General features: G+C 52.3%; 2 protein-coding genes across 3 annotated transcripts in view; one reads left to right on the top strand and one right to left on the bottom strand.

The window, feature by feature from the left end:
- Positions 1-6,168, bottom strand: part of LOC116954885 (rho guanine nucleotide exchange factor 18-like) — a 250,740-nt gene extending 244,572 nt beyond the window's left edge. For both annotated transcript variants that reach the window (XM_076052605.1, XM_076052608.1), the window contains exon 1: positions 5,833-6,168. The gene's annotated coding sequence lies outside the window, so the exon portion shown is untranslated. The remainder of the gene's footprint in view (positions 1-5,832) is intronic.
- A 3,694-nt stretch (positions 6,169-9,862) lies between these two features.
- The window catches only part of TICRR (TOPBP1 interacting checkpoint and replication regulator), a 46,848-nt gene continuing 32,773 nt past the window's right edge, over positions 9,863-23,937 (top strand). The window contains exons 1-6 of the mRNA XM_032975684.2: positions 9,863-15,482; positions 17,496-17,814; positions 18,531-18,811; positions 20,356-20,632; positions 21,845-21,983; positions 22,339-22,511. Coding sequence (XP_032831575.2) covers positions 14,247-15,482; positions 17,496-17,814; positions 18,531-18,811; positions 20,356-20,632; positions 21,845-21,983; positions 22,339-22,511 — 2,425 coding nt within the window. The 5' untranslated portion in view covers positions 9,863-14,246. The remainder of the gene's footprint in view (positions 15,483-17,495; positions 17,815-18,530; positions 18,812-20,355; positions 20,633-21,844; positions 21,984-22,338; positions 22,512-23,937) is intronic.

The following is a 23,937-nucleotide window of genomic DNA, read 5'->3' as shown; positions in this document are numbered from 1 at the left end:
CTACCATCATACCACTAAATCATCACCACCACCATCATCATACCACTAAATCATCACTACCACCATAATCATCATCATACCACTAAATCATCACCACTACCATAATCATACCACTAAATCATCACCACCACCACATCATACCACTAAATCATGACCACCACCATCATCATCATACCACTAAATCATCATCACCAACATCATACTACCAAATCATCACCATCATACCACTAAATCACCACCACCATCATCATACCACTAAATCATCACCACTATACCACTAAATCTTCACCACCATCATACCACTAAATCATCACCACCACCATCATCATACCACTAAATCATCACCACCATCATCATACCACCAAATCATCCCCATCATACCACTAAATCATCACCACCACCATCATACCACTAAATCATCACCACCATACCACTAAATCATCACCACCATCATACCACTAAATCATCACCACCACCATCATCATCATACCACTAAATCATCACCACCACCACAATCATCATACCACTAAATCATCACCACTACCATAATCATACCACTAAATCATCACCACCACCACATCATACCACTAAATCATCACCACCACCATCATCATCATACCACTAAATCATCACCACCATCATCATACCACCAAATCATCACCATCATACCACTAAATCATCACCACCACCATCATACCACTAAATCATCACCACCATACCACTAAATCATCACCACCATCATACCACTAAATCATCACCACCACCATCATCATCATACCACTAAATCATCACCACCACCACCATAATCATCATACCACTAAATCATCACCACTACCATAATCATACCACTAAATCATCACCACCACCACATCATACCACTAAATCATCACCACCACCATCATCATCATACCACTAAATCATCACCACCATCATCATACCACCAAATCATCACCATCATACCACTAAATCATCACCACCACCATCATCATACCACTAAATCATCACCACCATACCACTAAATCATCACCACCATCATACCACTAAATCATCACCACCACCATCATCATCATACCACTAAATCATCACCACCACCATAATCATCATCATACCACTAAATCATCACCACTACCATCATCATACCACTAAATCATCACCACCATCATCATACCACTAAATCATCACCACCAGCATACCACTAAATCATCAGCACCACCAACATCATACCGCTAAATCATCACCACCACCACCACCATAATCATACCACTAAATCATCAGCACCACCAACATCATACCGCTAAATCATCACCACCACCATAATCATACCACTAAATCATCACCACCACCACCATCATCATACCACTAAATCATCACCACCATAATCATACCACTAAATCATCACCACCATCATCATACCACTAAATCACCACCACCATATTCATACCACTAAATCATCACCATACCACCATCATCATACCACTAAATCATCACCACCACCATCATGATCATACCACTAAATCATCACCACCATCATCATAGCACTAAATCATCACCACCACCATCATCATACCACTAAATCATCACCACCACCATCGTCATACCACTAAATCATCACCACCACCATAATCATACCACTAAATCATCACCACCACCATAATCATACCACTAAATCATCACTACCATCATACCACTAAATCATCACCACCACCATCATCATACCACTAAATCACCACCACCATCATCATCATACCACGAAGTCATCACCACCACCATCATCATACCACTAAATCATCATCACGACCCCATTACGCCAGGGGGCTATGCGAGTAGTGCTACTGCTGTGCTGCTGCTGTGCTGCTGTGCTGCTGTTGTGCTGCTGCTATGCTACTGTGCTGCTGCTGTGCTGCTGTGCTACTGCTGTGCTGCTGTTGTGCTGCTGCTGTGCTGCTGCTGCTGTGCTGCTGCTGTGCTACTGTTGTGCTGCTGCTGCTGCTGCTATGCTACTGTGCTGCTACTGTGCTGCTGCTGTGCTGCTGTGCTACTGCTGTGCTGCTGCTGTGCTGCTGTGCTGCTGCTGTGCTACTGCTGTGCTGCTGTGCTGCTGCTGCTGTGCTACTGCTGTGCTGCTGCTGCTGCTGTGCTACTGTTGTGCTGCTGCTGCTATGCTACTGTGCTGCTGCTGTGCTGCTGCTGTGCTGCTGTGCTGCTGCTGTGCTGCTGCTGCTGTGCTGCTGCTATGCTGCTGCTGCTGTGCTACTGCTGTGCTGCTGCTGTGCTGCTGCTGTGCTGCTGTTGTGCTGCTGCTGTGCTGCTGCTGTGCTGCTGATGCTGTGCTGCTGCTGTGCTGCTGCTGCTGTGCTGCTGCTGTGCTGCTGTTGTGCTGTGCTGCTGATGCTGTGCTGCTGCTGCTGCTGTGCTGCTGCTGCGCTGCTGCTGTGCTGCTGCTGTGCTACTGTTGTGCTGTGCTGCTGCTGTGCTGCTGTGCTGCTGCTGTGCTGCTGCTGTGCTACTGTTGTGCTGTGCTGCTGCTGCTGCTACCACCACCACTGCTGGCTGTAGGCTTCGAGTGTGAATAGCTGCGTGTGTGTGGTGTTACTGTGTGTGTGGTGTTACTGTGTGGTGTTACTGTGTGGTGTTACTGTGTGGTGTTACTGTGTGTGTGTGGTGTTACTGTGTGTGTGGTGTTACTGTGTGTGTGGTGTTACTGTGTGTGGTGTTACTGTGTGTGTGTGGTGTTACTGTGTGTGGTGTTACTGTGTGTGGTGTTACTGTGTGTGTGTGGTGTTACTGTGTGTGTGGTGTTACTGTGTGTGTGTGGTGTTACTGTGTGTGGTGTTACTGTGTGTGTGTGGTGTTACTGTGTGTGTGTGGTGTTACTGTTTGTGTGTGGTGTTACTGTGTGTGTGGTGTTACTGTGTGTGGTGTTACTGTGTGTGGTGTTACTGTGTGTGGTGTTACTGTGTGTGTGGTGTTACTGTGTGTGTGTGGTGTTACTGTGTGTGTGGTGTTACTGTGTGTGGTGTTACTGTGTGTGTGTAGTGTTACTGTGTGTGTGGTGTTACTGTGTGTGTGGTGTTACTGTGTGTGTGTGGTGTTACTGTGTGTGTGGTGTTACTGTGTGTGTGGTGTTACTGTGTGTGTGTGGTGTTACTGTGTGTGTAGTGTTACTGTGTGTGTGGTGTTACTGTGTGTGTGGTGTTACTGTGTGTGTGTGGTGTTACTGTGTGTGTGGTGTTCCTGTGTGTGGTGTTACTGTGTGTGTGTAGTGTTACTGTGTGTGTGGTGTTACTGTGTGTGGTGTTACTGTGTGTGTGGTGTTACTGTGTGTGGTGTTACTGTGTGTGGTGTTACTGTGTGTGTGGTGTTACTGTGTGTGTGGTGTTACTGTGTGTGGTGTTACTGTGTGTGTGGTGTTACTGTGTGTGGTGTTACTGTGTGTGGTGTTACTGTGTGTGTGTGGTGTTACTGTGTGTGGTGTTACTGTGTGTGTGTTGTTACTGTGTGTGTGGTGTTACTGTGTGTGTGTGGTGTTACTGTGTGTGTGGTGTTACTGTGTGTGTGGTGTTACTGTGTGTGTGTGGTGTTACTGTGTGTGTAGTGTTACTGTGTGTGTGGTGTTACTGTGTGTGTGGTGTTACTGTGTGTGTGTGGTGTTACTGTGTGTGTGGTGTTACTGTGTGTGGTGTTACTGTGTGTGTGTAGTGTTACTGTGTGTGTGGTGTTACTGTGTGTGGTGTTACTGTGTGTGTGGTGTTACTGTGTGTGGTGTTACTGTGTGTGTGGTGTTACTGTGTGTGTGGTGTTACTGTGTGTGTGGTGTTACTGTGTGTGTGGTGTCACTGTGTGTGGTGTTACTGTGTGTGTGTAGTGTTACTGTGTGTGTGGTGTTACTGTGTGTGTGTGGTGTTACTGTGTGTGGTGTTACTGTGTGTGGTGTTACTGTGTGTGTGTGTGGTGTTACTGTGTGTGTGTGTGGTGTTACTGTGTGTGGTGTTACTCTGTGTGTGTGTGGTGTTACTGTGTGTGTGGTGTTACTGTGTGTGTGGTGTTACTGTGTGTGGTGTTACTGTGTGTGTGGTGTTACTGTGTGTGGTGTTACTGTGTGTGTGGTGTTACTGTGTGTGGTGTCACTGTGTGTGTGTAGTGTTACTGTGTGTGTGTAGTGTTACTGTGTGTGTGTAGTGTTACTGTGTGTGTGGTGTTACTGTGTGTGTGGTGTTACTGTGTGTGTGTGGTGTTACTGTGTGTGTGGTGTTACTGTGTGTGGCGTTACTGTGTGTGTGTGGTGTTACTGTGTGTGTGGTGTTACTGTGTGTGTGGTGTTACTGTGTGTGGTGTTACTGTGTGTGTGTGGTGTTACTGTGTGGTGTTACTGTGTGTGTGTGGTGTTACTGTGTGTGTACGGCACACGAGGGGGTGGGTGGCCAGCGCCACGCCCGGCCGCCTTTGTCTCCCCAGTGGCGGTGTTCAAACACCAGGTTACTCATTTGAGGCTGAGTCTACCTAGGAGAGGCCCAGAACCGGTTCAGATAATCGTCACCGGTGTTGGCCGTAGCGCAGAGCGCTAACCGCTGTACCACCGCTCACCACATGCAACACACAACAACCACAACACCACACACAATATACAACACAACACACACAACACCACACATACAATATACCACACAACACACACAACACACACACACACAATATACCACACAACACACACAACACACACAACACCACACACAATATACCACACAACACACACAACACAACACACAACATACCACACACAATATACCACACAACACACCACACACAATATACCACACAACACACACAACACCACACACAATATACCACACAACACACACAACACCACACAATATACCACATAACACACACAACACCACACACAATATACCACAACACACACAACACCACACACACACTACACACACATAACACACACAATATACCACATAACACACAACACCACACACAATATACCACATAACACACAACACCACACACAATATACCACATAACACACATAACACACAATATACCACATAACACACGCCACACACGGCACACACACCACTCACCACACACACCACTCACCACACACACCACTCACCACACACACACACCTCACCACACACACCTCACCACACACACACCACTCACCACACACACCACTCACCACACACCCTCCATTCACCACACTACTCACCACACACACACCTTACCACGCACACCACTCACCACACACACCCCACTCACCACACACCCTTCACTCACCACACACCCTCCATTCACCACAGCACTCACCACACACACACACCTCACCACACACCTCACCACACACCCTCCACTCACCACACACTCCACTCACCACACACACCTCACCACACACACCACTCACCACACACCCTCCATTCACCACACACCCTCCACTCACCACTCACCCACCTCACCACACACACACCTCACCACACACCCTCCACTCACCACACACCCTCCATTCACCACACCATTCACCACACACACCTCACCACACACCCACCTCACCACACACACACCCTCTACTCACCACACACCCTCCATTCATCACACCATTCACCACACACCTCACCACGCACCCTCCACTCACCACACACACCACTCACCACTCACCACTGACACCCCGCCACTCACCACACACCCTCCATTCACCACACACCACTCACCACACACCCTCCACTCACCACACACCCTCCATTCACCACACACACACCTCACCACACACACAACCTCACCACTGACACCCCTCCACTCACCCTGCACACTCACCCCGCCACTCACCCGGCGAGACTGTAGGACACCACGACACGTGTCGGAGTCGCCGGGACCCGCGGTTCTCGCGCAGCCGCCGCGCCTCTGGCTGGGGGCCCCGTGGGGTCCCCGTGGGGTCCCTCGGTCCCCGGAGATGTCCCCGGCCGCTCGCTCAACCCTAGAAGGTGGACCCCTGTGGGAGGTGAAGGGGACCCCTGTGGGAGGTTTAGGGGACCCCTGTGGAAGGTGAAGGGGACGAGCTGCTGCTGCTGCTGTTTGGCGATGGCGCAAAGCGGCGGCGTGGGTGCTGGGTAGGCGGCGCTCACGGGCGATGGTGGTGATGGGAGGTAGTGATGGTGGTGGTGATGGGAGGTAGTGATGGTGGTGGTGATGGGAGGTAGTGATGGTGGTGGTGATGGGAGGTAGTGATGGTGGTGGTGATGGTGGTGATGGTGATGGGAGGTAGTGATGGTGGTGGTGATGGTCGTGATGGGAGGTAGTGATGATGGTGGCGATGGTGGTGATGGGAGGTAGTGATGGTGGTGATGGGAGGTCGTGATGATGGTGGTGATGGTGGTGATGGGAGGTAGTGATGGTGGTAGTGATGGTGGTGATGGGAGGTAGTGATGGTGGTGATGGGAGGTAGTGATGGTGGTGGTGATGGTGGTGATGGGAGGTAGTGATGGTGGTGGTGATGGTCGTGATGGGAGGTAGTGATGGTGGTGATGGGAGGTAGTGATGATGGTGGTGATGGTGGTGATGGGAGGTAGTGATGGTGGTAGTGATGGTGGTGATGGGAGGTAGTGATGGTGGTGATGGGAGGTAGTGATGGGAGGTAGTGATGGTAGTGATGGTGGTGATGGGAGGTAGTGATGGTGGTGGTGATGGTGGTGATGGGAGGTAGTGATGGTGGTGGTGATGGTCGTGATGGGAGGTAGTGATGGTGGTGATGGGAGGTAGTGATGGTGGTGGTGATGGTGGTGATGGGAGGTAGTGATGGTGGTGGTGATGGTCGTGATGGGAGGTAGTGATGGTGGTGATGGGAGGTAGTGATGGTGGTGGTGATGGTGGTGATGGGAGGTAGTGATGGTGGTGGTGATGGTCGTGATGGGAGGTAGTGATGGTGGTGATGGGAGGTAGTGATGATGGTGGTGATGGTGGTGATGGGAGGTAGTGATGGTGGTAGTGATGGTGGTGATGGGAGGTAGTGATGGTGGTGATGGGAGGTAGTGATGGTGGTGGTGATAGGAGGTAGTGATGGTGGTGATGATGGTGGTAGTGATGGTGGTGATGGGAGGTAGTGATGGTGGTGATGGGAGGTAGTGATGGGAGGTAGTGATGGTAGTGATGGGAGGTAGTGATGGGAGGTAGTGATGGTGGTGATGGGAGGTAGTGATGGTGGTGGTGATGGGAGGTAGTGAGGGGTGGTGTGGTGGTAGTGATGGTGGTGAGGGGAGGTGGTGATGGGAGGTAGTGATGGTGGTGGTGATGGGGTGATGGGAGTTGATTCATTAGACTTGCTTCATCATTATATGTCCCAACCCACCCACCACCCACCCCCCCATCCCAACCACCCCACCACCCTCCCACCCCACCCCCCACCACCCACCCCACCCCCCCCACCCTCCCCACGTGATGGTGGTGGTGATGGTGGTGGTGATGGGAGGTAGTGATGGTGATGGGAGTAGTGATGGTGGTGATGGGAGGTAGTGATGGTGGTGGTGATGGGAGGTAGTGATGGTGGTGATGGTGGTGGTGGTGATGATGGGAGGTAGTGATGGTGGTGGTGATGGTGGTGATGATGGGAGGTAGTGATGGTGGTGGTGATGGTGGTGATGGTGATGATGGGAGGTAGTGATGGTGGTGGTGATGGTGGTGATGATGGGAGGGAGTGATGGGAGGTAGTGATGGTGGTAGTGATGGTGGTGATGATGGTGATGATGGGAGGTAGTGATGGTGGTGGTGATGGTGTGGTGATGGTGGTGATGATGGATGTAGTGATGGTGGTGGTTGATGGGAGGTAGTGATGGTGGTGATGGGAGGTAGTGATGGTGGTGGTGATGGGAGGTAGTGATGGTGGTGGTGATGGGAGGTAGTGATGGTGGTGGTGATGGTGGTGGTGGTGATGTGAGGTAGTGATGGTGGTGATGGGAGGTAGTGATGGTGGTGATGGTGATGGTTGTGATGGGAGGTAGTGATGGTGGTGGTGATGGGAGGTAGTGATTGTGGTGATGGAGGTACTGATCGTGGTGATGGAGTAGTGATGGTGGTGGTGATGGGAGGTAGTGATGGTGGTGGTGATGGGAGGTAGTGATAGTGGTGATGGAGGTAGTGATCGTGGTGATGGGAGGTAGTGATGGTGGTAGTGATGGGAGGTAGTGATGGTGGTGGTGATGGGAGGTAGTGATGGTGGTGATGGTGGTGGTGATGGGAGGTAGTGATGGTGGTGGTGATGGTGGTGATGGGAGGTAGTGATGGGAGGTAGTGATGGTGGTAGTGATGGTGGTGATGGGAGGTAGTGATGGTGGTGATGGGAAGTAGTGATGGTGGTGGTGATGGGAGGTAGTGATGGTGGTGGTGATGGGAGGTACTGATGGTGGTGGTGATGGGAGGTAGTGATGGTGGTGGTGATGGGAGGTAGTGATGGTGGTGGTGATGGTGGTGGTGATGGGAGGTAGTGATGGTGATGGGAGGTAGTGATGGTGGTGATGGGAGGTAGTGATGGTGGTGGTGATGGGAGGTAGTGATGGTGGTGATGGTGGTGGTGGTGATGATGGGAGGTAGTGATGGTGGTGGTGATGGTGGTGATGATGGGAGGTAGTGATGGTGGTGGTGATGGTGGTGATGGTGATGATGGGAGGTAGTGATGGTGGTGGTGATGGTGGTGATGATGGGAGGGAGTGATGGGAGGTAGTGATGGTGGTAGTGATGGTGGTGATGATGGTGATGATGGGAGGTAGTGATGGTGGTGGTGATGTTGATGGTGGTGATGATGGGAGGTAGTGATGGTGGTGGTGATGGGAGGTAGTGATGGTGGTGATGGGAGGTAGTGATGGTGGTGGTGATGGGAGGTAGTGATGGTGGTGGTGATGGTGGTGGTGGTGATGGGAGGTAGTGATGGTGGTGATGGGAGGTAGTGATGGTGGTGATGGTGATGGTTGTGATGGGAGGTAGTGATGGTGGTGGTGATGGGAGGTAGTGATGGTGGTGATGGAGGTACTGATCGTGGTGATGGGAGGTAGTGATGGTGGTGGTGATGGGAGGTAGTGATGGTGGTGGTGATGGGAGGTAGTGATAGTGGTGATGGAGGTAGTGATCGTGGTGATGGGAGGTAGTGATGGTGGTAGTGATGGGAGGTAGTGATGGTGGTGGTGATGGGATGTAGTGATGGTGGTGATGGTGGTGGTGATGGGAGGTAGTGATGGTGGTGGTGATGGTGATGATGGGAGGTAGTGATAGTGGTGATGGAGGTAGTGATCGTGGTGATGGGAGGTAGTGATGGTGGTGGTGATGGGAGGTAGTGATGGTGGTGATGGTGGTGGTGATGGGAGGTAGTGATGGTGGTGGTGATGGGAGGTAGTGATGGTGGTGGTGATGGGAGGTAGTGATGGTGGTGATGGTGGTGGTGGTGATGATGGGAGGTAGTGATGGTGGTGGTGATGTTGGTGATGATGGGAGGTAGTGATGGTGGTGGTGATGGTGGTGATGGTGATGATGGGAGGTAGTGATGGTGGTGGTGATGGTGGTGATGATGGGAGGGAGTGATGGGAGGTAGTGATGGTGGTAGTGATGGTGGTGATGATGGTGATGATGGGAGGTAGTGATGGTGGTGGTGATGGTGGTGGTGATGGTGGTGATGATGGGAGGTAGTGATGGTGGTGGTGATGGGAGGTAGTGATGGTGGTGATGGGAGGTAGTGATGGTGGTGGTGATGGGAGGTAGTGATGGTGGTGGTGATGGGAGGTAGTGATGGTGGTGGTGATGGTGGTGGTGGTGATGGGAGGTAGTGATGGTGGTGATGGGAGGGTAGTGATGGTGGTGATGGTGATGGTTGTGATGGGAGGTAGTGATGGTGGTGGTGATGGGAGGTAGTGATGGTGGTGATGGAGGTACTGATCGTGGTGATGGTGGTGGTGATGGTGGTGGTGATGGGAGGTAGTGATGGTGATGGGAGGTAGTGATGGTGGTGATGGGAGGTAGTGATGGTGGTGGTGATGGGAGGTAGTGATGGTGGTGATGGTGGTGGTGGTGATGATGGGAGGTAGTGATGGTGGTGGTGATGGTGGTGATGATGGGAGGTAGTGATGGTGGTGGTGATGGTGGTGATGGTGATGATGGGAGGTAGTGATGGTGGTGGTGATGGTGGTGATGATGGGAGGGAGTGATGGGAGGTAGTGATGGTGGTAGTGATGGTGGTGATGATGGTGATGATGGGAGGTAGTGATGGTGGTGGTGATGGTGGTGGTGATGGTGGTGATGATGGGAGGTAGTGATGGTGGTGGTGATGGGAGGTAGTGATGGTGGTGATGGGAGGTAGTGATGGTGGTGGTGATGGGAGGTAGTGATGGTGGTGGTGATGGGAGGTAGTGATGGTGGTGGTGATGGTGGTGGTGGTGATGGGAGGTAGTGATGGTGGTGATGGGAGGTAGTGATGGTGGTGATGGTGATGGTTGTGATGGGAGGTAGTGATGGTGGTGGTGATGGGAGGTAGTGATGGTGGTGATGGAGGTACTGATCGTGGTGATGGGAGGTAGTGATGGTGGTGGTGATGGGAGGTAGTGATGGTGGTGGTGATGGGAGGTAGTGATAGTGGTGATGGAGGTAGTGATCGTGGTGATGGGAGGTAGTGATGGTGGTAGTGATGGGAGGTAGTGATGGTGGTGGTGATGGGAGGTAGTGATGGTGGTGATGGTGGTGGTGATGGGAGGTAGTGATGGTGGTGGTGATGGTGGTGATGGGAGGTAGTGATGGGAGGTAGTGATGGTGGTAGTGATGGTGGTGATGGGAGGTAGTGATGGTGGTGATGGGAAGTAGTGATGGTGGTGGTGATGGGAGGTAGTGATGGTGGTGGTGATGGGAGGTAGTGATGGTGGTGGTGATGGGAGGTAGTGATGGTGGTGGTGATGGGAGGTAGTGATGGTGGTGGTGATGGTGGTGGTGATGGGAGGTAGTGATGGTGATGGGAGGTAGTGATGGTGGTGATGGGAGGTAGTGATGGTGGTGGTGATGGGAGGTAGTGATGGTGGTGATGGTGGTGGTGGTGATGATGGGAGGTAGTGATGGTGGTGGTGATGGTGGTGATGATGGGAGGTAGTGATGGTGGTGGTGATGGTGGTGATGGTGATGATGGGAGGTAGTGATGGTGGTGGTGATGGTGGTGATGATGGGAGGGAGTGATGGGAGGTAGTGATGGTGGTAGTGATGGTGGTGATGATGGTGATGATGGGAGGTAGTGATGGTGGTGGTGATGGTGATGGTGGTGATGATGGGAGGTAGTGATGGTGGTGGTGATGGGAGGTAGTGATGGTGGTGATGGGAGGTAGTGATGGTGGTGGTGATGGGAGGTAGTGATGGTGGTGGTGATGGTGGTGGTGGTGATGGGAGGTAGTGATGGTGGTGATGGGAGGTAGTGATGGTGGTGATGGTTGTGATGGGAGGTAGTGATGGTGGTGGTGATGGGAGGTAGTGATGGTGGTGATGGAGGTACTGATCGTGGTGATGGGAGGTAGTGATGGTGGTGGTGATGGGAGGTAGTGATGGTGGTGGTGATGGGAGGTAGTGATAGTGGTGATGGAGGTAGTGATCGTGGTGATGGGAGGTAGTGATGGTGGTAGTGATGGGAGGTAGTGATGGTGGTGGTGATGGGAGGTAGTGATGGTGGTGATGGTGGTGGTGATGGGAGGTAGTGATGGTGGTGGTGATGGTGATGATGGGAGGTAGTGATAGTGGTGATGGAGGTAGTGATCGTGGTGATGGGAGGTAGTGATGGTGGTGGTGATGGGAGGTAGTGATGGTGGTGATGGTGGTGGTGATGGGAGGTAGTGATGGTGGTGGTGATGGTGGTGATGGGAGGTAGTGATAGTGGTGATGGAGGTAGTGATCGTGGTGATGGGAGGTAGTGATGGTGGTGGTGATGGGAGGTAGTGATGGTGGTGATGGTGGTGATGGGAGGTAGTGATAGTGGTGATGGAGGTAGTGATCGTGGTGATGGGAGGTAGTGATGGTGGCGGTGATGGGAGGTAGTGATGATGGTGGTGATGGGAGGTAGTGATGGTGGTGGTGATGGTGGTGATGGGAGGTAGTGATAGTGGTGATGGAGGTAGTGATCGTGGTGATGGGAGGTGGTGATGGTGGTGGTGATGGGAGGTAGTGATGATGGTCGTGATGGTCATCATCACCATCACATCATCCAGTCATCTCCATCGCACCACCATCAACTGATGGCGATGGTGAGATGTTGGTGGCATTATGAAGGTGGATGATGATGGTGGACATCTGTGAAAAAGAGCTTTATAGCTCATCGGATTCCTCCAACATAAATATTCCCGAGAATGATGGTGCTCATGGTGAGGGTGCGTGATGGTGATGATTATTGGATGGTGATGATGATCAATGGGTGGATGATGTTGGTCTCATGCAGATGATGGCACGATTGTGAATGGCCGTTGGTGGTGATTATGGTTGTTAGTGGTTGTGGTTTAGGCGATAATGTTCATGAGGCGGTATCGGTGCTGATTGTGGTGGTTGTTGATCGATGGGCGATTGATGGTGGCCATGGAACTGCATCTGCCAGCTATAACGTTGCCGGTTGTGGGCCTGCGCACACCGTGAGGTGATTTTGGCCATACTTCACCATCCTGGTCAGGATGGCGGGTAACGTTGGAGCATAGTTACAGTATAAGACAATATAATATAACTCTACTGCCCTCTGCTGACATTATAAACTTACTACATTGACTCAGCCAGACAACGCATCGGGTTTTTTCGTTTGTTAAATCGTGTAAATATAAATGTGTTTTTCAGGTAAGCCCCAGGGAGCTGTAAAACTTTTTCATAAGCGACTCGGCTGTCATAATGAAGTGGGTTCATCATCATCTTCATCATCATCACGTGGACATTTATAGGAGCAGCCGAATACTCCAAAACGCGTGACATTATTTCTAAATGTGGAGGGAATAAACTCGTTAAAATTTGTCTTAACCAAAGGTTTCATTAACAACTTCGCGTCATTGGTGCCTGAGACACGTGGTGCCTGCTTCTTGTGAGAGGCGATTCCACAGGGAAGGGACCGCGGCGTTTTTGACCTACACGCAAATATATATAAATAATAAGGCGTCCATACAAAATGTGAATTGCTTTAAAGTAGCGAATTAATTGATGAATGCCGATTTTGCTGCAGGCACGCATTGTCACCTGATCTGAGTACGCGTGCAAAATGTGGAATTGATTGGACAACGGGAAGTGGACGAAATTTTGATTACAAGATTTGACCCAGACAGACAGCGGAATCAAGATGAAGTAAAACCGTTGAAAAAGCGGAACACGGAGAAGAGTCCACGCGACCACGGGGGGAGAGAGAGAGAGACACAAACTACAAATATACAGCAGCAGCAGCAGGCGTCAGGGTGGGACGGAGCACACACGACGTCCTGCATACCAGGCGAGGGAGTTCACATTTCGCCACTGCAAGTCAGTGGCAGTATTGGCCCAAACGTGTCCCACCGCTGAAGAATCCATCGCTTGCAAATGACAGCTCAACGAAGTGGCTTATCATCATCATCATCACGTGGACATTTATTAAAGGCGTGATGTTCATTCTAAATGCGGAGGGGAAAACCGGAGGACCGGGAGAAAAAAATATACAGCAGCAGCAGGCGTCAGGATCGGGATCGGACCCACGACCTCCTTCATACCAGGCGAGGTAGTTAACATCTGCCTCGACCTGCACCTAGCCTGGCGCAACAGGTGAGGTTCGTCCACTAGGGGCTGACTGCCGTGCCTCCAGCAGTCAACCCATCACACCTGGGTCTGTCCCGGAGTCGAATAATACACTTCCACGTGACGGACTCAAAGTGCACCTAGCCTGGCACACAAGCGCTGTCGTCATCGTTAGCGCGGCGCGAGCTAACCGCGTGGCGACATTTGACGTCACAGTCTTTGTCAACAACGGCGTTTGGTGCTTAAAGCTGGTAGTGTGACGTCACCCCGCACGCGTCGTGACGTCACTCTCCCAGACCGTTTTGTGACGTCATTCTACTGCTTTGGTGCACGTGACGTCACCTCCCGCAGTGGCGCGCGCGCGCGGTGGCTGTCGGGAGGAGGTTCAAACGGGACCAAGATGGCCACCGTACGACAAATTCTCGCCGCGCGGTGACAACAACAAACACAAACAAACAACAACCAAACACAACAAACAACAACCAAACACAACAAGTACACAAGGGATGGCGGCGCACCATCAGCTGGTGTTCGTGGTGGAGGCCGCGTCCTCCGCGGAGGCCGCGCGCACCGCAGCGCCGCGGCTGCTGGGAGCGCTGCGCCGCCGACTCGGGCCGGACGCCGTGAGCTGGGGCCTGAGCGCGCCGCAGCACTCGGCTGCCTCCTCAGCCGCCTCGGCCTCCTCGGCGTCTTCAGCTGCCGCTGCTTCTCTTGTCGCGTGCCGCGTCCGGGAGTTCAGAGACGTGAGCAGCCGCGCGTTGGAAGCGTTGGACGCGGAGCTGGGCGCGCTGAGCCGCGGGACTGGTGGAGGCGGTGATGGAGGTGGCGGTGGGAGCTGTGGGAATGGTGGAGGCGGTGATGGAGGTGGCGGTGGGAGCTGTGGGAATGGTGGAGGCGGTGATGGAGGTGGCGGTGGGAGCTGTGGGAATGGTGGAGGCGGTGATGGAGGTGGCGGTGGGAGCTGTGGGAATGGTGGAGGCGGTGATGGAGGTGGCGGTGGGAGCTGTGAGAATGGTGGAGGCGGTGATGGAGGTGGCGGTGGGAGCTGTGGGAATGGTGGAGGCGGTGGGAATGGTGGAGGCGGTGGGAATGGAGGGCTTGGTGCTGTTGGCCGAGACGTTGGCGACGGCGTTGATGGAGGTGCCATTGAGGCTGCTGCGAACGCTTTGGGCAGTGCTTATGGTGGGGTTGGTGGTGAAGTTTGTGGTGTTGGTGAAGGAGCCACAAGAGACTGCGGGAATGGTAGAGGCTGTAGAGTTTGTCTTGGCAGTGGCGACGGTGCGGCTGATGGTGTGGGTGGGCCCACTGGAGACTGTGCCACGAATGATGTTGCTGAGGGCCGCAGTGGTAGAGGCTGCGCCCGTGGCTCCTACGCTGCCGGCGACCCGGCTGGGAAAGTTCCGTTCGGTGGGATCGGGCCCCTCCGTGCCGCGCTGCGAGAGGCACTGCTCGGCTTCCCGTGGGACCGACCCCTCATCGCTTCGCCTGTGAAGACAGCGGCGAAGAGGAGAGCGAACGGGCAGAGGCGAGACGGGGGGGGCTCCGCCCAGGGCGACGACGACGAAGAGGAGTCGGGCGAGGCCACGAATCTTCTTCTGCTGCTCGCGCCGTGTCCGCAAAGCCGCGAGGCGCTCGCCGCCTTCCTGGGGCCCGGGGCCGAGGCTCGAACAGCCCTCGGGAGCCTCCTGGCCACGAGCGGAAGCATCAGGCTGCACTGGATAGACACCACGACTCTGGCGGAGGTGCGAAAACCCCAACAAGCACCGTCGGCTGGGCCGGGTGGCGAACCCTTAAGCCAGTGTGTGCGAGTCACCCGCCGGCCCCGGTGGCCAGGATATGTCGGTGTAGTGGCTACCTTGAAAAGTGTTGTTTCAGTCACCGTGCCACCGTTTCGAAATTATGTAACTCCACTGCTGGATGAGGGCTTCTCTGCCGGAATAAAAACAAATAAAAGGATGTACAGTGAGGGAAAAAAGTATTTGATCCCCTGCTGATTTTGTACTGATCAGTCTATAATTTTAATGGTAGGTTTATTTGAACAGTGAGAGACAGAATAACGACAAAAAAATCCAGAAAAAAGCATGTCAAAAATGTTATAAATTGATTTGCATTTTAATGAGGGAAATAAGTATTTGACCCCTCTGCAAAACATGACTTAGTACTTGGTGGCAAAACCCTTGCTGGCAATCACAGAGGTCAGACGATTCTTGTAGTTGGCCACCAGGTTTGCACACATCTCAGGAGGGATTTTGTCCCACTCCTCTTATGCAGATCTTCTCCAAGTCATTAAGGTTTTGAGGCTGACGTTTGGCAACTCGAACCTTCAGCTCCCTCCACAGATTTTTTATGGGATTAAGGTCTGGAGACTGGCTAGGCCACTCCAGGACCTTAATGTGCTTCTTCTTGAGCCACTCCTTTGTTGCCTTGGCCGTGTGTTTGGGTCATTGTCATGCTGGAATATCCATCCACGACCCATTTTCAATGCCCTGGCTGAGGGAAGGAGGTTCTCACCCAAGATTTGACAGTACATGGCCCCGTCCATCGTCCCTTTGATGCGGTGAAGTTGTCCTGTCCCCTCAGCAGAAAAACACCCCCAAAGCATAATGTTTCCACCTCCATGTTTGACGGTGGGGATGGTGTTCATGGGGTCATAGGCAGCATTCCTCCTCCAAACACGGCGAGTTGAGTTGATGCCAAAGAGCTCCATTTTGGTCTCATCTGACCACAACACTTTCACCAGGTTGTCCTCTGAATCATTCAGATGTTCATAGGCAAACTTCACACGGGCATGTATATGTGCTTTCTTGAGCAGGGGGGACCTTGCGGGCGCTGCAGGATTTCAGTCCTTCACGGCGTAGTGTGTTACCAATTGTTTACTTGGTGACAATGGTCCCAGCTGCCTTGAGATCATTGACAAGATCCTCCCGTGTAGTTTTGGGCTGATTTCTCACCGTTTTCATGATCATTGCAAGTCCACGAGGTGAGATCTTGCATGGAGCCCCAGGCCGAGGGAGATTGACAGTTCTTTTGTGTTTCTTCCATTTGCGAATAATCGCACCAACTGTTGTCACCTTCTCACCAAGCTGCTTGGCAATCGCCTTGTAGCCCATTCCAGCCTTGTGTAGGTCTACAATCTTGTCCCTGACATCCTTGGAGAGCTCTTTGGTCTTGGCCATTGTGGAGAGTTTGGAATCTGATTGGTTGATTGCTTCTGTGGACAGGTGTCTTGTATACAGGTAACAAGCTGAGATTAGGAGCACTCCCTTTAAGAGTGTGCTCCTAATCTCAGCTCATTTCCTGTATAAAAGACACCTGTAGCCAGAAATCTTTCTGATTGAGAGGGGGTCAAATACTTATTTCCCTCATTTAAATGCAAATCAATTTATAACATTTTTGACATGCATTTTTCTGGGTTTTTTTTTGTTATTCTGTCTCTCACTGTTCAAATAAACCTACCATTAAAATTATAGACTGATCATTTCTTTGTCAGTGGGCAAACGTACAAAATCAGCAGGGGATCAAACACTTTTTTCCCTCACTGTACGTGCAGCTCCACGTCAGGCCAGAGCCCGATGAACGTACTGAACAGTAATTGCAAGCGCTTCTGAATACCAGAAGTACTACTTAATTCTCACTGTTGGTAAAACACACAGTTAAACGTGATTGTTGTTGGAATCGCTGTTTTATGGCGTTTGTTGACTCGAGAATCGTGTAAACGTTTCCACGACTCGTATACATTTGTTACCCCTTTGCAGGTGCTTGGCAGCCCGGACCGCGATGGTGCGGCAATGGTGGCAGAAGCCCTGAGCCCAAGCGGCAGCCTCATCCCGCTGGAAGCCCTGCTGCTGCTAGCGGGTGACGGGCACCACCAGGACGGCGCGGAGACGGAGCTGGTGCCGAACCGGCTGCCGCGGCAGGGTGCCGGTGGGAGCGCCGGCAAGGAGCTGTGGCGACGGTGGCTCACGGCGGACGCAACCTTCCCTGCGCCGGCGCTGCTGGGTCACTACCTCGCCAAGGGGGGTTGCCTCGCCACGCCGGCTGCTGCACCGCTGGTGCCGCTCGTCGTCAGAGATGGTAACCAGACCCGGGAGTCGTGTTTGCTGTTAACTTTGATTTGTTTAACACATAGTAGTAGTAGGAGGCTTTCGCGAGCAATATCATCCATAATATAGGTTTTTTGGGTTAGATCGCGTAAATATAAATGTGTCGTTAAACCCGCCACCACCCGACACAGCCAATTAATAAGGTTTATCATGTAAACAAAACATACCAATTCGTTACTAGTTCAGCACACCGGTGTGTTGGAGAGTAAAGTCACAATTAGAGTACTACGTTTCGTTGGTAATTACAACCAGCCTCATCAGGTGACAACCACAACTTTTGATTTATCTTTGGGCAGGTTACTCGGGTTGCAGGTTAACAATACTTTCATGAAAGATTACGAAATATATTCATCTGCAGCATCAAAAGTACGAGCGGACCGCACACTACTTGTCGATGCAGAAATGAGAATGTTACCAGTGTCAAACCACGAATAGTCGAAACATCACCCCACGGTGCCGGAAAACGTACGTCATAAAGTAAAACGTGTACAGCTGACGCACGTGGTCGATAAAACACCTTTGGGGGCAAAGTACGACTGTATTGAAAAAGGAAGGTCCATATACATCGATGCATCTTTCCACTCCTACCCTTAACACACACACACCGAGCCAGCTGTGCTTCTCGTTAGCGGTAGAGAGAGAGAGAGAGCAAGAGAGAGACAAAACTTCTCCTTGTGTCCACCACAGCCGCCGGTGCCGACCGCCTTTGCTGCAGCCTGTCCTTGGTGCTCGCCACTGCCGGTGCCGCGTCGTCGCCCCCATCGCCCGTCCGCCTGCTCTTGCGTGGGACTGTGGAGCGGCCGTCGCTGGCCGGGGGCGGCCTGGGCGTGGCACAAGCCTGGGTGGCGTGCCCTGACGGGGAGAGTAGTGCCGACGCCGCCGGCGCTTTGACGGGGGACGTGGCGTCTCGGGAGGAGTTCAGCTTCCCCAAGACGATGAGAACTCTCGCCTCGCTGGATTTACTCCTGGTGAGTGCTGACACGCGCTTACATCGTCACCGTCATCGTCGCTTTGTCATTGTGCATCATCGCGGAAATTCCGGTCATCCTCGTAGCAGCAAGCAGGTTTGGCTGGCCGTCGAGCAAAGACGGTTACCGCATCGCGCATTTTCAGATGCGCTTCTGCGGCCATCTGGAATGCTCTTCCTATATTAGGAAGCCATTGGAGATATGCACTTTTAAATCGTCTAGATTGACAAACTCTGCTTTTTTGTGTTTAGCTTGTTGTCCTTACCCCGCACTTCCGATTAGAACGGTTGGCTACGTACTGTGTGAAACAAGTTCAACAATACATGCATACTGCCCATAGACTAACACTACTCATAGACTCAACACTGCACCTCTGATTAGCACGGTTGGCTACGTACGGTACGAGAGAAGTTCTACATACATATACAGGCAATCCCCAGGTTACGGAAGTGTTAGGTTCCCAAGAAATATCCATAACCCGAATTGTCTGCATTTTGGAAACTGAACAACTTCCCCCAAAAATCAAGATAGAAAGCGATATCTGGAAATAGTTTTGCCTCCTCTGTTTTATTTCAGTAATGTATCGCTACCTGTATCGTAACGCTGTACATGCGATCTGCACTTCCTAGGATTCATTAATTTGATCGAATATCTACCCTCATACTACCCATAATTAAACTAATGGAACATATACTGTGTCTAATTGTTTATACATACCACGAAGCATAGAAAACAAACACATATGTAATGCTACAAAAGGAAAAGAGACGCTGTGGCGGATCCAGCATACTCACGGTAACAACGTAACAGCGTGACTTAGAGTGCTATACAGTTCACCGCCGCCTTGGGTAATATGCGGCCCCGCCTTACGCCTCGCTTCGCTCCGCTGTATTCATCCGCAACCTCACCACGCTGCACTAGATGCGCTTACGTATCTAACGCAAACATTTACGCATACAGTATTGAATATAGATTTTTTTACCTGATTTATGGGAGCATTTCCGTAAAGTCGGATTTCAGTAAGTCGGGTCTTCCGTAACCCGGGGACTGCCTGTATGCATCACCATTTAATGATACATCATTGTATCTAGCACTCCAGATAAGGAATTGGTCCTTTGAGTAATTGCATTCGAGCCAGTTAACGGAGCGAGCGAGCCAGTGAACGGAGCGAGCGAGTGGACGGAGCGAGTGAGCCAGTGAACGGAGCGAGTGAGCCAGTGAACGGAGCGAGTGAGCCAGTGAACGGAGCGAGTGAGCCAGTGAATGGAGCGAGTGAGCCAGTGAACGGAGCGAGTGAGCCAGTGAACGGAGCCAGCGAGCCAGCGAACGGAGCGAGCCAGCGAACGGAGCGAGCCAGCGAACGGAGCGAGCCAGCGAACGGAGCGAGCCAGCGAACGGAGCGAGCCAGCGAACGGAGCGAGCCAGCGAACGGAGCGAGCCAGCGAACGGAGCGAGCCAGCGAACGGAGCGAGCCAGCGAACGGAGCGAGCCAGCGAACGGAGCGAGTGCTGAATCTCTCTCTCCCTATCGGTCATGTCTCCCAGGTGGTGGAGGTGCTCATGACGGAGCGCGCTGTGCCCGCCCTCGGCCTGCTCTATCCAGCCACCCCCACTGCGGCGCTGCTCTGCCTCATCCGGTGCGACCGCACGCTTAGCCGGCAGCACGGACACTCCCAGCGGCAGGAGCGGCAGGAGCAGCAGTGGGACGTTCTACCCACCCCACAGTGCCAGCCTGACGCCCATGGCGAAGAGTCGCTCCTCGGCTGCCTAGAGCGAGTGAGCGGCGGTTCGCAGCCCGACTGGAGGACGTTTCTCTCGGCTGGTATGAGCGGCGGTATTTTGATAACCTTGATGGTTTTTGTTGTCTCTCTTTCTCCAACTGTACTCCCAGTTGTCCTGTCGGTGTCGCGTCGCGAGACGGAGAGCCCGGCTTGAACTCTCGTGGGGTTCTGCAACTCTCCGTGTTAGAGAGTGGCCCCGTAGGAGCGGATATCACAGAGCTACCTCTGAGATCCTTCCAAGTGATCTCTGGTCTGCACAGTCAGGGGCGGCACTTTCCCACTTGCCTTGCTACTGACAGCATGACAGTAAAACCATTTATTTTTAGAGTGAGAATTTACTCAAGTTTACAACTATATTTAACATTGTGTTTTTTTGCGCAGTCATCAGTAACCAGGTTTAAAACATCACTATGTAGCCAACTGTGCTAATGGGAGGTGCAGTGTTGAATCTATGGGCAGTGTTGAGTCTATGGGCAGTGTTAGTCTTTGGGCAGTGTCTATGTATGTTGAAATTCTTTCACACTGTATATAGCCAAACGTGCTCATCAGAGGTATTGGGGAAGGACAACAAACTGAAACACAAAAAGCAGTTTTAAAGAAATTATTTTCAATTGAGACTTGAGAACCCAGTTTAATCGCAGCTCAAGAACTGGTGAAACCCAGAGCTTCAATTCACCTGGGTCTGACATTGTCGGTCTGTGTGAATCTGCGGGTCTCTATCTCAGTCTTCGCGTCCCTAAGCGAGTCTGTGGGGTTTCTCTGATAGTCGACGGTGATCGGGCTGAGACCATCATCTCACTGCGCTTGATACCCCGGTGTAATCACTGTGGTGAGGCGGCTGTAAAGCCGGATACAAACCCGGGATCCCAGTGTTGCTGGCTCACACCCACTTCCGATCTGAGCAGCAGCTGTCACTCTATATTTGAAGTTTGCGTGTCTCTCTCACTCTCCCTGTGTCGGCGTGGATTTTTCTGCAGTTTCTCCGGTTTTTCCCTCCATGTTTAGAATCAAAATGATGAGTTAAAGAGTATTTGTCTTCTATAAATTTCCACATGATAAGCCGCTTTCATTTAGCTATCATTTGTAATAGCCAGGGTCGCTTACCTGGTAAAATAAAATATTGTTTATGATGAGCTAATTCCACAGTTCGCTTCCAGTGTCCGACTCTATCTGCGTAACCGCGTGCGTCAGTGCGGGATAAAATGCATACTCTCGTCGATATTTCCTTTCGTGCGTCCGTGTTTCTGACTCAGCCACCGACCCCGAGCCTGGGTTGCCAGACTTCTTTGCGGGAGAAGCAGTGGGCGGTGGTGGAGGCGGTGGCGCTTGCGTGGTGGAGGAGCGCTACCCGGAGCTCGCGGGGGCCAGTGCGGCACTGGCGCAGGCTTGCCGGTTAGTGGCCGGCCATCTCGCGCCAGACGGTGCTGGTGCTGGGTTCTGTTCCGTGACCGCTTGTCAGCAGCGTGCCTTTCGACACTTTCACGTGGCCTCGAAGCACGCCTGGCCTGGCACGCGTGCCGTAGTAACGTCACCGTCACTTCGTGCCAAATGGCGGGCGTTGGCGTTGGTAGCAGTGGCAGTTTGCGATGGGCGACTGGTGAACCGGGTAAATAACGGTGCGTTGATTTGCGGTTGTGATTATTTAACGCGTAGGCGTCCCGTCGTGTTTTCAGGTTGCGTGACGCACCCATGTGCGCCGTGTGCGTCCACGCGTGGAGTCAGACTTCCGCCTCGCGTGCCCTTGCAGGTCCCTCGCGGCGGCGGCGGCGGCGGCGGCGGCGGCGGCGGCGGAGGCTGCTGGAGGTGTTCCCCCGCGTGGCGATGGCGGCCACTCCGACCCGGGCAGCGCCGAACTCGCGCTGATGCTCGCCGAGCTGTACAGCTCGGCGTGCGAGGAGGGGCATGGCGCGGTTGAGCGTGGTGAGGAGCAGGATGAGCGTGAGAGATCCGCATGGCGGCCGTACACCCAGCGGTTGATTAGGATGGGTGAACGCTTCTTCTTGGGGACGTTTGTCCTGCTAGGTGGAGTCCGCTCCCTGGCTTCTCGCTCTTCCCGTCGTGTTTGAGCTTCTGCAGTGACGCCACGTGCAGGATTGAGAGCAACTGTCGTAACGCGTATTGTTAGTTGTCAAGCGGGTGACAATGCATCGATTCGTCAATTCAAACCTGACTCTCACGCTCACGATGCATGTGTTGATTCGTACCAAGGTGTTCAAAGTGTGCCGGCGCATGTACTGGCACCACACACGTGTACCTACACGTCTCACCACACACTTGCACTGTCAATCGACTCCATACTGCACCTTCGATTAGCACGGTTTGCTACGTACGGTGTGAAAGAAGTTCAATATACATACTGCCCATAGACTCAACACTACCCATAGACTAACACTACCCATAGACTCAACACTACCCATAGACTCCACACTGCCCATAGACTCAACACTGCCCATAGACTCAACACTGCCCATAGACTCAACACTGCCCATAGACTAACACTGCCCATAGACTCAGCACTGCCCATAGACTCAACACTGCCCATAGACTCAACACTGCCCATAGACTCAACACTGCCCACAGACTCAACACTGCCCACAGACTCAACACTGCCCATAGACTAACACTGCCCATAGACTAACACTGCCCATAGACTAACACTGCCCATAGACTCAACACTGCCCATAGACTCAACACTGCCCATAGACTCAACACTACCCATAGACTCAGCACTGCCCATAGACTCAACACTGCCCATAGACTCAACACTGCCCATAGACTAACACTGCCCATAGACTCAACACTGCCCATAGACTCAACACTGCCCATAGACTAACACTGCCCATAGACTAACACTACCCATAGACTCAGCACTGCCCATAGACTCAACACTGCCCATAGACTCAACACTGCCCATAGACTCAGCACTGCCCATAGACTCAACACTACCCATAGACTCAACACTGCCCATAAACTCAGCACTGCCCATAGCCTAACACTGCCCATAGACTCAACACTACCCATAGACTCAGCACTGCCCATAGCCTAACACTGCCCATAGACTCAACACTACCCATAGACTCAGCACTGCCCATAGACTCAACACTGGCCATAGACTCAACACTGCCCATAGACTCAACACTGCCCATAGACTCAACACTGCCCATAGACTCAACACTACCCATAGACTCAGCACTGCCCATAGACTCAACACTACCCATAGACTCAACACTGCCCATAGACTCAACACTGCCCATAGACTAACACTGCCCATAGACTCAACACTGCCCATAGACTCAACACTGCCCATAGACTCAGCACTGCCCATAGACTCAACACTGCCCATAGA

The sequence above is a fragment of the Petromyzon marinus genome, chromosome 57 (genome assembly GCF_048934315.1).
Source record: "Petromyzon marinus isolate PM22_M1 ecotype Great Lakes invasive population chromosome 57, UKy_Petmar_22M1.pri1.0, whole genome shotgun sequence".
Taxonomy (NCBI): Eukaryota; Metazoa; Chordata; class Hyperoartia; order Petromyzontiformes; family Petromyzontidae; genus Petromyzon; species Petromyzon marinus.
Note: the sequence above shows the minus strand (reverse complement) of the source record. Positions and strands in the feature narration are given on the sequence as shown.